Raw genomic sequence first — 14,856 nt, 5'->3', positions numbered from 1 at the left:
AAATCGCTAATAGTTGATCCTTTTGCAGTATATCACATCAAATAATCCATTTGAACAATCCAAAGAAGTGACACAAATTCTAATCCATGATGCATGAAAGGTTAAAGGTAAATGCTAGTTTTGGTAACGATATCAAAATGAGTTCGTACAGAATCCAATGAAATGACCACCAAAGTGTCTGTTTGTATAAATAAAACGCATGTGCCAAAGGATTCTGGAAGAAATTGTGTAATTGCTGAGAAATCAGCAAATAAGTACAGGATTCGGGTAGAGCGTCGGGCCCAACGCTCAAAGCAATAATTATACACTGTCCCACGTGCGCTTATCTGTGTTGGGGAAGTTCAGTCTGAACATTTTTCAGCGAAGATTTCAAGATTTCACAAAGTTCAGTTTATGTAACTGTACCAGATCTAGATCCTCGATGATATACTGACAATTAGGCCTGGTTTTACAGACTTTCTCATGAAATCAGTGTTTACTGCAACTACTGGAATTTCTCTTTAAAAGAAAAACTGATCAGCGCCTATTGTAACAATCCTCATATCCCGGTACGGTGATTTTTTTGTTGCATTGGGAACATGGATAGATAACTTCCTATTTGTGCGCACGTGCATGGATATGGATTCATGCAATAATTTTCCATAGGAAATGCACGCAATCTACGGTACGAACATTCGCCGCTGCCCGGCAATGGCCTAGACAATCATCACATGCGCAGCAATGTAAACAAAGCGACGCAATCATGCATGCAATGGCAGTATTTGCTGCCTTCGGATGAGTTTGCAACTGTGCAATGTATTATCTGTGTACAAAGCTATTGGCGCTGAAAAGCGTAATGGCGTAATTAGGTGTGAAAATCCTTAAAAATTACTCCTTTTTCCTAATAGTTGGCAGCTCTGATTAACGTTAGGTGGTTTTAAGACTCGCTCAAGCCAGTGTTGTAGTCAAGGCATAAACCTCCAAGGCCAAGGCCAAGGCCAAGGCTTTAATACCCAAGGCCAAGGCTTCAATACCCAAGGCTGAGGCCAAGGCATGGAAACCCAAGGCCAAGGCCAAGGCCTGAAAACCTCAAGGCCAAGGCATTTCAAATTTTAATAGGTGAGAGCGAGCGAACTGAGCGAGCAAAAATTTTGACATTTGTACATGAAAAATAAAAATAATTTCATGGTAGATTTAGACATTAATTTAAAATAATAATATAGTTACCTTTGTACATATAATTATTATTTTATTATTAAATTATTATTATAATTTATTATTTTTTTATGTGATTTACATTGCAATAATTATTATTACCACGGTCATCTGATCCTGGCATGCCCGTTCTCAACGTATGTCTTTCTCCACTCCCTGGGACAGGGGCGGCAGAACGTATTTTGTTTGGGGGGGGGGGTCAAAACCAAAAAGGGTACTTATATTTTAAAATTGGCATTTGGTGCAAACAGATGTTTTCAAAATGAGATTATCAACTACGTGAAGTAGTTGTGTATTTTGTGGAAATTAAGTTGACCAAAGCCTTTTTAGTGATTTCTCATTGATAAGACAGATATTTGGATTTATTGGTTTAAAAAAATTCAATTTTGAAGTTGAAAAACTTGATGTTTGGTCAATTACAGGGCTAATCACTTTTAAAAGGACATCCTTGCGAGATGTTGCCAGCGCGAATCATAAGCAAAAACTTTTTGACATTGAGACATAAAAATCAAATATTCCGGGCTGTTTTTGTAATCATGAAAAAGATGTGCATCTAACTAATAATTAAGCGCGAGCTGAAATTTTTAATATACTGACAGGTCCGCAAAGTAAACTGTTAAGGACTGCATTTAGCATGTTTAGTGACTCATAAATATGATACATAACTCACCGATCAAATAATGTGAGCGCAGAGCGCGAGCTCAAAAATTTGTGATATTCCAACCTGAAAATTGGATATTCTAAACATTTTTTTGTAAACAGGAACATATTGAGTACCTTACATGTACCTAACAATAATTGATGCAAGTGCAGAACGCGAACCCAAAATTTGTGAAATTCTAACCTGAAAATTCTAAACATTTTTGTAACCATGAATAGGATTAATACTGTACTAAACAATAAATGATGCAAGCGCGATCCAAAATTTGGCGATTTTCGAACCTAAAATGTATTATAATTTACTATTAAAAAAAAAGGTATTTTATTTTAAAAGGGCACATTTCATTCTGTTTTGATTGGAGAATCAAATTCACGTACCTGCTATACCAGTCATGGAGTACCTCAAGGCTCGGTTGTCGGACCTTTGGCCTTTAATTTATATGCTGCTCCTCTTCAGGATGTCATCACCCACCATAAGATAAGCTGCATGATGTATGCTGATGATACGCAAATGTACATAGTCCTAAAAAACAGTGAGCAGCAAGATGCCACTGCCAGACTTGAGAGGTGTGTCCGAGATGTAATTAATTGGTCAACTGATAATGGACTGAAACTTAATTGTAATAAAACTGCAGTGCTTCATCTCACTAGTAAATTTAGAAATAGTAGACAGATAGAAGGAATAAAACTTGATAATACCTATGTTAAATGTGTAGAAACTGTAAGAAATCTTGGTGTACAACTGGATAGAAAACTTAGTATGAAAGCTCAAATAAACAATGTATGTAAAACTAGTTCATTTGCCTTGTATAACATTGGGAAAATTCGCAAGTTTTTAACAACAGAAGCCACAAAGAAATTGGTTCACGCTCTTGTAATATCACGCATTGATTTTTGTAATAGCATTTTGTATCGCCTCCCTGATAATCAAATTCATAAACTTCAAAGGATCCAAAACTCGGCAGCGAGACTCATAACAAGAACGAGGCGCAGCGAACACATAACACCCATACTACAAGAATTACACTGGCTTCCTGTAAAATCCCGTATTGAATACAAGATATTACTCCTAACATACCAATGCTTACAAGGTCAATCGTCATTCTATCTTAAAGAACTCATTGAACTGTATGTACCCCAAAGAAAATTAAGGTCAAACAACAAATCTCTCCTTGTAGTTCCCAAAATTAACACTCAATTCTACGGCGCTCGTTCATTCAAAATGTCCTCTGCTGAACTTTGGAATAAATTACCTGATATTGTTAAACAAGCTAATACTGTAGAATCCTTTAAGTCCCTTTTGAAGACATTCCTTTTTGTAAAATAAGATATACATGTACCTATTAATTGATATTATATATTTGCTCCTCTGTGAACAGGCTTTTCTTTCTTCTCCATTCTTTCTATTCTTCTTTCTAAAGCGCATAGAGACATGATTTTATCGTCGTTATATGCGCTATATAAGCAATGTTTTATTATTATTATTATTATTATTTGGAAAAAAGAGTATTTCCGATTTTGGAAAAGGGGCATTTTTTCCTACAAGGATTTTTTTTTTTTTTTTTGGGGGGGGGGGGCAAGAGAGCACAAGTTGAAATTTTCAAATGCTGACCTGAAAATGAGTCACTTTTAGGACTCGTGTCCGTTTTCATGTTTTTTTCCTGCTCACAACCCCTTTTTAAAATTCAATTTTCATTTCTTGTATCTTCTACACTTATTTTACCTCAAAAACCGGAATAAAGAATACTAACAAAATAAAGTTATATTCCCCTTTCTCACCTCTTTACAAATATGAGAACCCCCTCTCCCCCCTCAAAAAAGAGAGAGAAGTTCCACCACCAAGAATAAATTTAGAAAAGGAAAAAAGGAAAGGTAACCGGTGTGTTGGCTCAGTTGGTAGAGCGTCCGTCTCACAACCGCGAGGTCGGGGGTTCAAACCCCGGCCGCGTCAGACCAAAAGACGTTTAAAGATGGGAGTTGCTGCTACCCTGTTTGGCGTTCAATAATTAAAGAGATAGAGCCTCGTCGATCTGGCGCTGCACAGCGGCTGCCGGGCCCACGATCAATTGAGCAAAACAAATTTTAGGAGTATTTCATATCTGGTGTCTATTTCGAACAATAAAATATGGATTAAAGGAGTAAATGTGATATTATTTTCTTAACATATTGTCACAATCTATCACAAAAATTAGCTTTTCTTATAGTAAGAGGGTAAAAAATTTTGCTCGCTCACTTCAATTGCTTTCAACTTTTTTTTGGCAGAAATTTTGCTCTATATATATATATGCCATGCTTGGCCTCTCAAAACTTTTGGTTCATCATGCCATTGACATAACCCATTTGGATATGACAAAATTGAAGATTGTGTTCAAGTTTACCAAATCTTTTCAGAATATCATTAATACTTAAAACATTCTTCTTGGCCAAAGGAAATAATACAATGAAAGTCCTTGTTATTATTCTTTATGAAAATTGTTGTCGAAATTTGCTGTCAGATCTGTCAGAATTATTCCTGTCATCAAATCACTGTAATCTTTATCATAATGATTATTACTATCATTATCATCATTAGTAAATAATGCTCTTTTTCATCATTACTGTTTTCTTTGTCACATACATGAATATGATGATACTTCTTGATGATGGTGATAATCACAATTTATGGCACTGCTATAGTACACTTACTACTGCTGACTGGAAGTAGTGCCATTGAATATACAGAACAATTACTAATATCATAGTAACATTTATAATTACTTATTTAAAAACAAATGAAAGTACCAAAAAAAAAATGCCTTGAAAAAGCCTTGAAAATGCCTTGAAAATGCCTTGAAATTTCAAGGCTCAAAATCCTCAAGGCCAAGGCCAAGGCCCTCTCAAGGCCAAGGCTTGAATGTTCAAGGCCAAGGCTTTGAAAAAGTAGGCCTTAAGGCGCCTTAAGGCCAAGGCCGAGCATCAAGGCACTACAACACTGGCTCAAGCATGGCACAACAAAGCTCAGGAACACTTTCAATGTTACGATGGTGCAAGACAAATTGGCCAACTTTTATGTAAACACTCAATAACACACATGAAATCTAAAATTGGCACTCGTCGGGACGTCTTGATTATGTCTTTGCAACTTTGGATTATTTGGCACTTAACTGGATCCAGGCAACTCGAATAAATCTCGTTTTGCACATTTTGCGCACCTCGTAAGTTGGATTTATTTAATTTTGTACACCAAATGTTGCTGAGCTTTGTTGCTGAATGGTTGATCAAGCCTTTATTTACATATAATAAAATTACCCATTCTCATGGAAGCAAAACATGGCTTAAGACACTATTGCAAGTCATCACTTTGGTGATCTATGGATGTCTCTGGAGGGAACTCAAATGCTGTTGTACCAGGCTGACTAGCATTGCTAGATGTACTAGCACATGGTGTTGATACCTCTTCCTCTGTGACAACTTCTCCACTCCCATCACCTCCACTGCACAACGTTTCCTCCTGAGGATCTACAGAAGAACCTTCGTCCTCTTCAGACTTCTGAGTGATTGGTATCTCTGAACCTTTCCACTTTGAAGTTGTCTCTTTGACGCTGGAGGCCACACTGCTAGAGTAAGTTTGTGACTTACAGCAGCATGAGATTGGTGTAACGAGGTCATCATCAAAGGTGGGCATTGCCATTAGTTGGATGTCATCTTTGGTGCTTTCTTCATGGTGTCCTTCATCGCTGGCGAAGTAGTCTTCCTGTCCGGATTCTGATTCACGACACACACGCTGTGATTTGATGCTCTCAAGGAAGAGTGAGAAATCGAAGTTCTTTCCAGAATTCTCAGTTGGGGATGGCAATGCACTGGAGACATTAGATGATGGGTTACTATTACTGGCCGATCGACTGTAGTAGGAGGAGCCGTCAGATTCGCGATTGGACAGATGGAGTGGTTTGACACGCTGCGGTGTGTAGGTGTTGAGATTCATGCTGCTGCGAGGTGTATGGCAATCCGGAGTGGCAGCACCATCACGAGTGATTCGTGCCAGGAATTCATCAACTTGACGGAGAGATAACGAGTTGTGCAAAGTCTCTAGGGGTCTTATCGATGTGACTTGTATATGATGCTCTAGACCTGCAAGTTCAATGTCAAATTCACATAACATCATTTGTGTAAGGCAAGTATTGCACCTGCCAGCAAATCAATTTTCTAGTTTGGGAAAAGATACAAATGTCTTGTTTTCTTGCAGAGTACTTGATACATATCATGCTGTAAAATATAAATTTCATTACTCCAAAAATGAGGATTCTTGATTGCACATAGTCGAAATTTATGCTTAGGCAAGTGCAAGATCAAGAATGTACTTACTTCTAAAAATTAATAATGATTTCTGTCATCTTCGATCTCATGATTGCAAAATCTAATCATCACCCAATTAACATTTATTAGCCAAATTTGAAGTATGAACCCTCAAACTACTCTCAGGTGAAAACAAAATATTTTCTGGTACATGACATATGTGTCCTTTGATCTTGTGACCCCAAAATCTAATCAGATCATTATCACTCCTATATGTATACTTAAAGCAATTTTAAAGTTGGTCTGTCAAACGGTTCTCTAGTTGTCACGAGAATGAAAACAGGATGGACAGATTGCATAATGCCTCCAGCAACCACATGCGGTATTTAAGAGGCATACTAACAGGACTATCCTTTATAAGATAAAAGTATAGCATACAAATGCATGAATAAATAAATACCAAAGTAAAATAGAAGTACATACCTTGATGTGCAGCAGAGTATGTTGAAGCTCGTCTCATAAGAATATCATCATTGAAATACCAATTTGGATCATGGAGCTCAGGGGCGCTTCTTACATTAGGAAGATTAGGTCTATCAGGGATAGTTACTTTCAAATGATCATCATCTAAAAACAAAGCAATGAATATAATCTCAACTGATGGCACATAGCACTACATGTATTTCAGTAAAAAATCCATAACAACATTTTTTTTCTGAAATAAGGCCTTGGCCCTGTAATATGAGATGATGAAAATCATTTACAATTAACTATTTTTTTGTACACAGGGTGTCATGTTAAAGCAAATCACTTATGATCCAATTTGTGTGCACTAGACCAGCATTGAAACCCTAATCGGGCCATTCATCGGCATCCCCCCCCCCCCCCCCCCCCCGTCGTTATAGGAAGGATTTGAATTATCATCAAATGTGAAACCCAATATAGAGAAACAACATGGGAAATAGAATTGTATTTACTTTCTTGAAGCACCATGAGCACCGAAAGGTGGACCTGTGCGCTCTATATGTAATCACATACCAGTGAGAGGGAGTTAGGAAATCAAGCAAGCCACTTGATCGCATTGTGTCTCAGGTGCTTTGTATAACATAACAACATTCATGCAACTCTCCTGCAAACATCCCATTTGTGATCAAACAAGAAATTCAGTAAATGCAAAAAGCTAAGGCACCAAAACAACTCCGCAGGAATTCCACTCAGCTTCTTTACCTGCTATGGCAGTGGCATTCCACTGGTAAGATTAAAAAGCACAATTTACCTGTATTACTTGTCATAGCAATTCCTCCCACCAAGTCATCAAAACCAGCAGAGAGAAAGGATGATGGTGGGGTTCCTACTGGCTTGCTCTGATCGGCTGCTTTAGCATCACTGGGGATCATCATTTGGGGGAGTCGAAGGAAGGGTTTTCCAAAAACAGTAACTCCTGACGCTAAAGAAGCCCCTCCACCAATCTGTAATAATAACAACAATGAGAGGAAAAAGATAATGTAATTCAAAAGACTGAATCATTTAAAAATCACACATTATTATGATCAAAAAGCCTTCAGTTTTAAGTTTAAAAACATAAACTCGGTAAAAGTCATTCACTGCGAAAATCCTTTGTTTTAAATGAGGAGCACTGGTCACTAACTGTTATACAAAATATTGATGAACAATGTACACAATTAACAGCATCACTTATTTTTACAATGGCCATATATTGTTGAGAAAAGGCTGTGATGGCAATGGCATGAAGAAGAACTGACTCATCATATAATATACCTTTTTATCTTTGCCTGCAACCTTGATAAGAGGTGTGACCTTGTCCTTTCCTTCACCTTTCTTTGATTTATGATCAAAGCAATCATCTTCTGATGAATCGATGCAGCTTGAAGGTTCATCTTCATCAGAGTTGTTTTCATAGGGTGAAGCGTTTCCCTAGTAATAATACAATCAAAGAATGTCATCTACTCTGGGTAGGTTTACCTTCAGATTGCAAGGTTAATGTTTCAGTATGGAAGTTTGACATCATTGCATCTATCTCAAAAGACGACTGGCTCTGAACAGTTTTTTTATGATTGCAAATGTTGATAACAATATAAAGTTCTCAGATCTAGCAAATTGACATATGCCTAGAATATAGATTTCTTGTTTGGTTTCATTGTGACCTCACTTTGACAATTTATAGCAAAGAAGTTTAGAATAACTTCACACAATGTACAGGCTTCGAGGGACAGCATGTCTTCTATTGTCCTGAAAGACCACCTAAACTTGAAGTTTGGACAAGTATATTCTTGTCGCGTGCAGCAGAATGAGCCACTTTTGGAAAAGAAAGCACTGTATACTTCATCAGGGTTTCGAACGCATCGTGCCATGAAGAGTGCATGTCTCTCGCTATGTTACCCCACCTCACCCATACTATGTTACAAAATAGAAATTCTCTGCTAAATGTCGGTATAACCAATCATTCCAAGGAAATTAGATACTAAAGTGACTATACTAAAATCTCCACAGGCATAGTGAATAATCTAATGATTTCCCTTTAACAAGGTTTTCATCTGTTTTGGAATGCAGTGTAAAACCTCTGAACAATTATTTCAATGAAATATATAATCATTGCAATAGTAAAAAAATAGGATTACTGATGAATCAAAGTCTTGTGATTGACTTTTCTCCAATTACTCTCCATTAGGAAAGTACAGTCAACCTTTCGTAAGTAAAATTGGTTGGGACTTCTTCTTTTATATGAAATATCTTTCTTTATTTTTGGTTAAGGCTTATCAAACAGAGTGACTGTTTCCAAGCCACTGTCTTGTTGGCTGTGAAACAGCAGACACCACTGAAGAAAAAGCTTTGACTTACTAAAGGTTAAACAATAGAATCTAAAGAGAAGATGAGCTTCAAAAGATGTTGACTCAGAGGTGGCGGAACGTCAGGCTCATAAAATGAAAGTGGAGGGGCACCTATTATTTGGCAGACAAAATGTGCACCTCCACTTTCTTTGTCCGAGCCTGATGTTTCGCAGCCTCTGCTTTGACTTAGGCAAGGTTGACTGTATTCATACCAGAACATCCATTTCAACAACTCACCGAGTTATGGACGGATCTAAATGGGCAGCATCCTGGATGGTTCTCATCATCCTCACAGTCTTTGGCTCCAGGACTAAAGTGAATCTCCACCCGGAACCGATCATCAGAAAAGGGATCCTTGCTAGGATCTTCATACAGCATCAACACTATTTGGGTCATGTAGTTGAGCTCTCGGATCCCACCAAGGTACTCACAAGAGTTCTGCCAGTTAGGGTCAGATTCCTGCATAGGACAAAAGTTAGGCTTTAATTCCGGTCTAAAAACTTAACCTTGGTTAAGATTTCATGCTGACGACGGCCACTGTCGAAATAGCGGCGCCTAGTCTCGCTCTGCTATGCAGGCGAGACAAAAATGATGGAATAAATCTGTTCATAGATTTATGTGATCAAATCTTATACATGAAAAGAAATATGCTGGACTGAGCAACTGGGACGAACCCTCTACATACTTACATCACAAAGTCCACCATAGCGGAGACAGGATAGAAGGGAGTGAATATGGCTCTCACTGGTGAAGTATAGTCTGGTGCGGACTTGTCTATCAGGTGACATCACACCCTTAGAGTAGAGAGGATTGAGACGGTAGGTAGTTTCTTCATTGCTATTGATGCGGTGAAGGTCCGAGCGGATCTTCTTCAGAAGAGGGGTACAGATACCCTTCCCAATTTCAAGCTTCTCACTGGTTGTTATGCCATACTCCTGTACAGGATAAGAAACGGAGGAAACTAAGACATTCATTAACAGAATTGACAGACACGCACATTAGGCAAATCGGACTCCCAACGTTACAGGATTTTGCTCATCCCAAAAATGACTTTCTCCTACATAATAGCCTATCATTACAAACATCTTGTAGAACGCCTGGCAATCTCAAATCAAGTAATGGTTTCCTAGCTGAAATATCCACACACATGCATATAAGTCTTGCTAATATCCTGAGAAATTCCCTACCTGTGGTATCACAAAATCAGCCAACATTTCTGCTGAGTTGTAGAGATCATCCATGTGGGTGAATCCAAATGTTTTAAGGATGAAATTATGCTGCATATCATACTTGATGCAATCATAGATGTCAGGCACCTTGGTGATATCATAGCGGCCAGTCTTAAGCTTGAAGTCTTTCTCCAGTTTCACCCACCGTCTCAGCATCAGCTCCAAGTTCTCGTGATGATATAATACCAATTCTGCCATTAAAAATAATTGTATAATTCAAGCCAAACTTGAGTAATCACAGTGGACAACGATGAGAGTCTTTAAAGCACGGTGAATCACTGCATCACAATAGATCTCCCTTAAAGAAAATCAGACAACACCCAGGTACGTGTTCCATTATGTTATGTGTAAGTTACAAACTTTTTTGCACACGACTGGTGACCCTTCCTTGAGGTAAATGTGTATCACTATGAAGCTCACTTTCCATCTGAGAACATGTTCCAATCACGCATAACTTTAGAAGCAGCTTTATGAAACACCCACCAGGTGCTACATTAAGCCTACTGTGCTAAAGACAACCCATCTTCATAAATTTGGATCATAATAAGATCCACGTTATTCCAACAATTTCCTTAAGAAAAAAAATCCTTACTTTTTAATAACAATGCACTAAATAAAACTCCTTCAAAACCTGAATTGAAATAAGATTCTGGCACAGATGGCAGTAGAGCAAATATCAGGTGAATCCTTGGACTGACATTAAAGGCTAAGGAGAGGTACCTGTGCAACTAAAATGGATTGTTTCTAGATAGACAACCCTATGCACATTCCTTTGGTTGATATTATTTACCTTTGTTTTCAGGGTTTTCCATGGTGTCTTTGATCATCTTGGTGTGGTTCTTGATGACCCGATGAACCTTCTCACACATACGTACAGGATTCTTGATGTAACTCAACGAGTCTAGTAAAGACTTACTTCCAGTAGGAGCAAGCTGGTTGAGAAAGTGTGAAAAAAATATTGTCCAATCTAATCAGTCTTTTATTTACTATATATTTTATGTTTCATTTAACTGGGTAGCCCCCATCAGAATATTGTATTCCATTCCAGATAATATTTGAAAAATAAAGACAAACAGAAAGCATCATTATACAGTTGAATATAACAATGGTGTAGGACAATGAATGGGTGGAAAATGAACAAAGTGACAGCTGTGAAGCACTGTTAAAGAATCAAAATGTAGTGCAAGGAGTTCTATTGAATCTAAAATGAAGTGAAAAGTAAAAAGAACGTGGATCTTACCTCATTCAAGTCCCTTGGACCAAAAGATCGGTCTTTACTGAAACTTTCACAAAGTCTTTCTTTCACCCTGTAAAGCAATGAATACACTGAAATTATCCCTATACTGAAATCAACGTAACCACCACAATAGAATTCTAACATTTTGAAAAGTCTCCCAAAATCCATTCTAGCATGCTAAATCAGTCTATATTCACTTGGTCTCCTTCTATTTAAGGTTAATCCCACATGGTCTAAACCCATTTGGTCTAACACTATACTTGGTCTTTATACATACCCATTTAGACTAGTTGTCATTTGGTCTTATGCCCAGATGTTCTACTTTCCAATTCGTCTGCTTATCATTTTTTTTGCACTTTGTCAACAGTTTATCTAACCATTACAGACTACATGGTGTTATACCAATTGGATATTAGAAGAAATGGGTTATACAGTCTAACTGGAAATTAAGTAAAATGGTGAATGAGCTAAATAGCCATAGGACCAATGGTTAGATTAAATAGGGCCGACCATGTGGGATGAGAGCAAACACAAAGTGGGTGTAGACCAAGTGACCAACCACCATATCATCTAGACCAGGAAATAAGGAGAAACATGTTTCATGCATTAAAAAAACAAAATCTTCACAAAGATTGAGAGAGAATATCAACAGTTTTGATAGTTTCAGTGAATACTCTGTCAATAGTATACAACCTCTGTTCAAGGCACAAGAGTGTATTTGCAGATGACCAGTATTTGTATCTGAAGTTTTGTGCACGTACTCATGCAAGTCAATAGTGTCCCTTTACAATCTAACTAAAATTATTATTCTAGATTTTAAAAGGAATCTACAAGACAGGAAAGGAACTGCACACAAGTTTTTCAAAATGTATTTATTCTTTTTGTAAATTACTAGGAGTGGATATTATCACAGCACATCTGAAACAAATAGCTCAGCCCCACACCTGGAGAAACTTTAATCACTTTGGGAAAAAATGAGAAACTTCAAACAGCAAAATGATTATATTCCATGACTAAAGTCACTGTTTATATTAATTCAGTTTGTTGTGTGTAATGAAAACATGAACACACACTGCAAGTTCATTTTACATGTCAATTGTGGTCCTCCACAATGAAGTTATATTCTTTGCATGCTGTGTTGCAGTGTCCATCCTTGTACTTGAACAGTGATCTAGTCTGTGTACAAAGTCAATAAACAAGGTATAGAGCTACAGTACTTATGTATCAAAGAAATACATCTGGTTGGTGTTTCATAAAGCTGTTTGTAAGTTACAAACGACTAGTGATCCTTTTTTTTTGTGGTAAATGATTTACATAAAAAAATGTCATTGATGTTGATTTAGGATCACTAGTAATTTGTAAAGTTGCTTGTAACTTACTGACAGCTGTATTAAACATCCACCCGAAATCATTCTGTATTTGGTGGGGGATCTCTGTACAAGCATTGTTCCAGCTCCAAATGTCCAATCAAAGGAGTGTACATGTACTTCAAAGCCTCAAAATAGGATCATCAATATCTATCAATACAAAAACTTCTTAAATTGCCAACCTACTAAGGAAATCCAGAGTATGCATAAGTAAGGATTGTGCAGGTTAACATGCTAGATTAGTAGATTTGATGGATAATGTCCTTTACAATTATAAAAGTACTGGTAATGGATATTAATAAGAACATGTTGCAATCGTATGTATTCAATGTAAAGCAATTTCTACGACATTTCCTTAAGACACAGTCGAATAGAAAGTAAAAGCTCATGGAATATCATGACCTCAATTTATCAAGACATTACTTGATAAACTACCATTCGTGAAAACAAAAACATTTTTCTTAAGAAGTTTGAGACATGGGGTACTGTTGGCCCAACAACAACAAATCATTTAAAATTCCACGCAGTCAGTTTCGACCAGTTGCATCCCTATATCAGATAAGATGCAGGAAATGCTCAAAATTTAGGCTTTTTTTGAGGACTCACCTTCCTTGGATGGTAACTGATTCCTTCTCATGGTCCAGGAGACCCGATGTATTAGCACTCTTAACCATCTGGACCAGGATAGGAGTCAGCTCTCCCTCCAAAGCCAACATTCCCTACAATGTAACACATGAATAATAATGGAAATGATTACTCAGTAATCAGATAAATGGTGAATTCAATGTAGTCTTAGTAAGAATGGGTCAAAATAAAATTAAAAAAACAACCCCAAAACAATATTGTATGCTTATTTAATTATTATCCATTTATTCAAATTTACTTAATCAATCTTAGTTATCCATTTTTCTTAGGGAGGGAATGGGCAGTCAAAACGGTTCCATGACAGTTGCTCCACTGCAATTTCCAAAGATTAATGGAATGTCCAACTTCAACCCAGGATTTAACAATTTACCCTATCCTAAACCTAACATAAAACTCTCTAGCAATCCTAACCCTATAATAGATTAAATAAAGCCCGAAGCAATAGTCACATCAGCAAATGTTGTGTCACCATCAAAACATCATGTTTCCAATGCATACCCCTTCTATGGGTGTTATTCCTTACCTTTGTGAAAGCAGCAGCGGTCATCTGGACACGCCCCTCATCCGATGCATAAATCTTGAGGTCATGGCGATAGGTGCTATGGAGACGAAGAAGACCACACCCAGGGAAACCAGCATAGTCGCCTGAGAAGCAAGACAAAATGTAGCATCACATTCAATGTCATCTTAGTACATGAAATGTAACAGGGGATCAAAGCCAAGACAAACATCATTTTGGGAGATGATACAAGAAAATTTCTGAAAAGAGTTTTACATGAAGAAAAGAAATATTTGTAAAGCATTGTGGTGGTGATGTCCGCAGATAAAGTTAGACACTGGCAACTCCTTCCCAACATCCTTTTCAAGATCAATCCATTACTTCTGGAACAAAAATATTTAGATTGGTGAGAGGTAGTGAGAAGTTCAATTCCAAAGAATAGAACAGATACATTCAAGAAAATATTTGATCATCATTAGATGTTTATGTCTGCTGAAAATGTCTTTGTTTTTATTATTAAAGCACCTCTCAGGGCATTTAAATTGTTTTCTATAATGTAAATAACATTTGTAACAGTCTTGTACATGCCATATTCCACACTCTGAAAATTTCGAGTTTTGATAGCTTCATATGTCAAGCCAAGATAAAATTTCATCTGTTAGAATAAAGAGTCATATGAATCAATAAGCTGGGTGATGCAAAGATGAAGTCAACAAGCTGTTTTATGATTTATGAGTTGATTGGTGCACTTCTTTGCAGCTTTCCATTAATCCACAAATAAATATTTTTCTGATGAATGAGGAACATAATCGCTAGAGGGTATTCATTTGTCTCGCAATCTACTATGGTCAACAAGGAAATTCGTGATCACTCTCGCAAAAAGTGTTCACTAGTTTACAAG

The 14,856-nt window shown here is 37.2% G+C and overlaps 1 protein-coding gene across 2 annotated transcripts; it reads right to left on the bottom strand.

The window, feature by feature from the left end:
* Positions 1–513: 513 nt before the first annotated feature.
* Positions 514–14,856, bottom strand: LOC135153546 (inositol hexakisphosphate and diphosphoinositol-pentakisphosphate kinase 2-like). Of its 2 annotated transcripts, XR_010292969.1 has the most exons (12): positions 13,980–14,856; positions 13,418–13,530; positions 11,448–11,514; positions 10,998–11,139; positions 10,166–10,398; positions 9,668–9,913; positions 9,216–9,437; positions 7,909–8,064; positions 7,406–7,598; positions 6,613–6,756; positions 4,827–5,964; positions 514–926 (listed from the first exon to the last, which is right to left on the bottom strand). XR_010292969.1 is itself a non-coding variant. In XM_064096597.1 (11 exons), the coding sequence occupies exons 1-11, from the start codon at positions 14,001–14,003 to the stop codon at positions 5,177–5,179; spliced, it is 2,328 nt and encodes a 775-aa protein (XP_063952667.1). In that variant the 5' UTR covers positions 14,004–14,856; the 3' UTR covers positions 4,822–5,176. The 2 variants fall into 2 exon arrangements, 1 of the variants encoding a protein (XP_063952667.1); XM_064096597.1 differs by lacking the exon at positions 514–926 and having other exon boundaries at positions 4,822–5,964.

The sequence above is a fragment of the Lytechinus pictus genome, chromosome 3 (assembly GCF_037042905.1).
Source record: "Lytechinus pictus isolate F3 Inbred chromosome 3, Lp3.0, whole genome shotgun sequence".
In the NCBI taxonomy this organism is placed as follows: Eukaryota; Metazoa; Echinodermata; class Echinoidea; order Temnopleuroida; family Toxopneustidae; genus Lytechinus; species Lytechinus pictus.
Note: the sequence above shows the minus strand (reverse complement) of the source record. Positions and strands in the feature narration are given on the sequence as shown.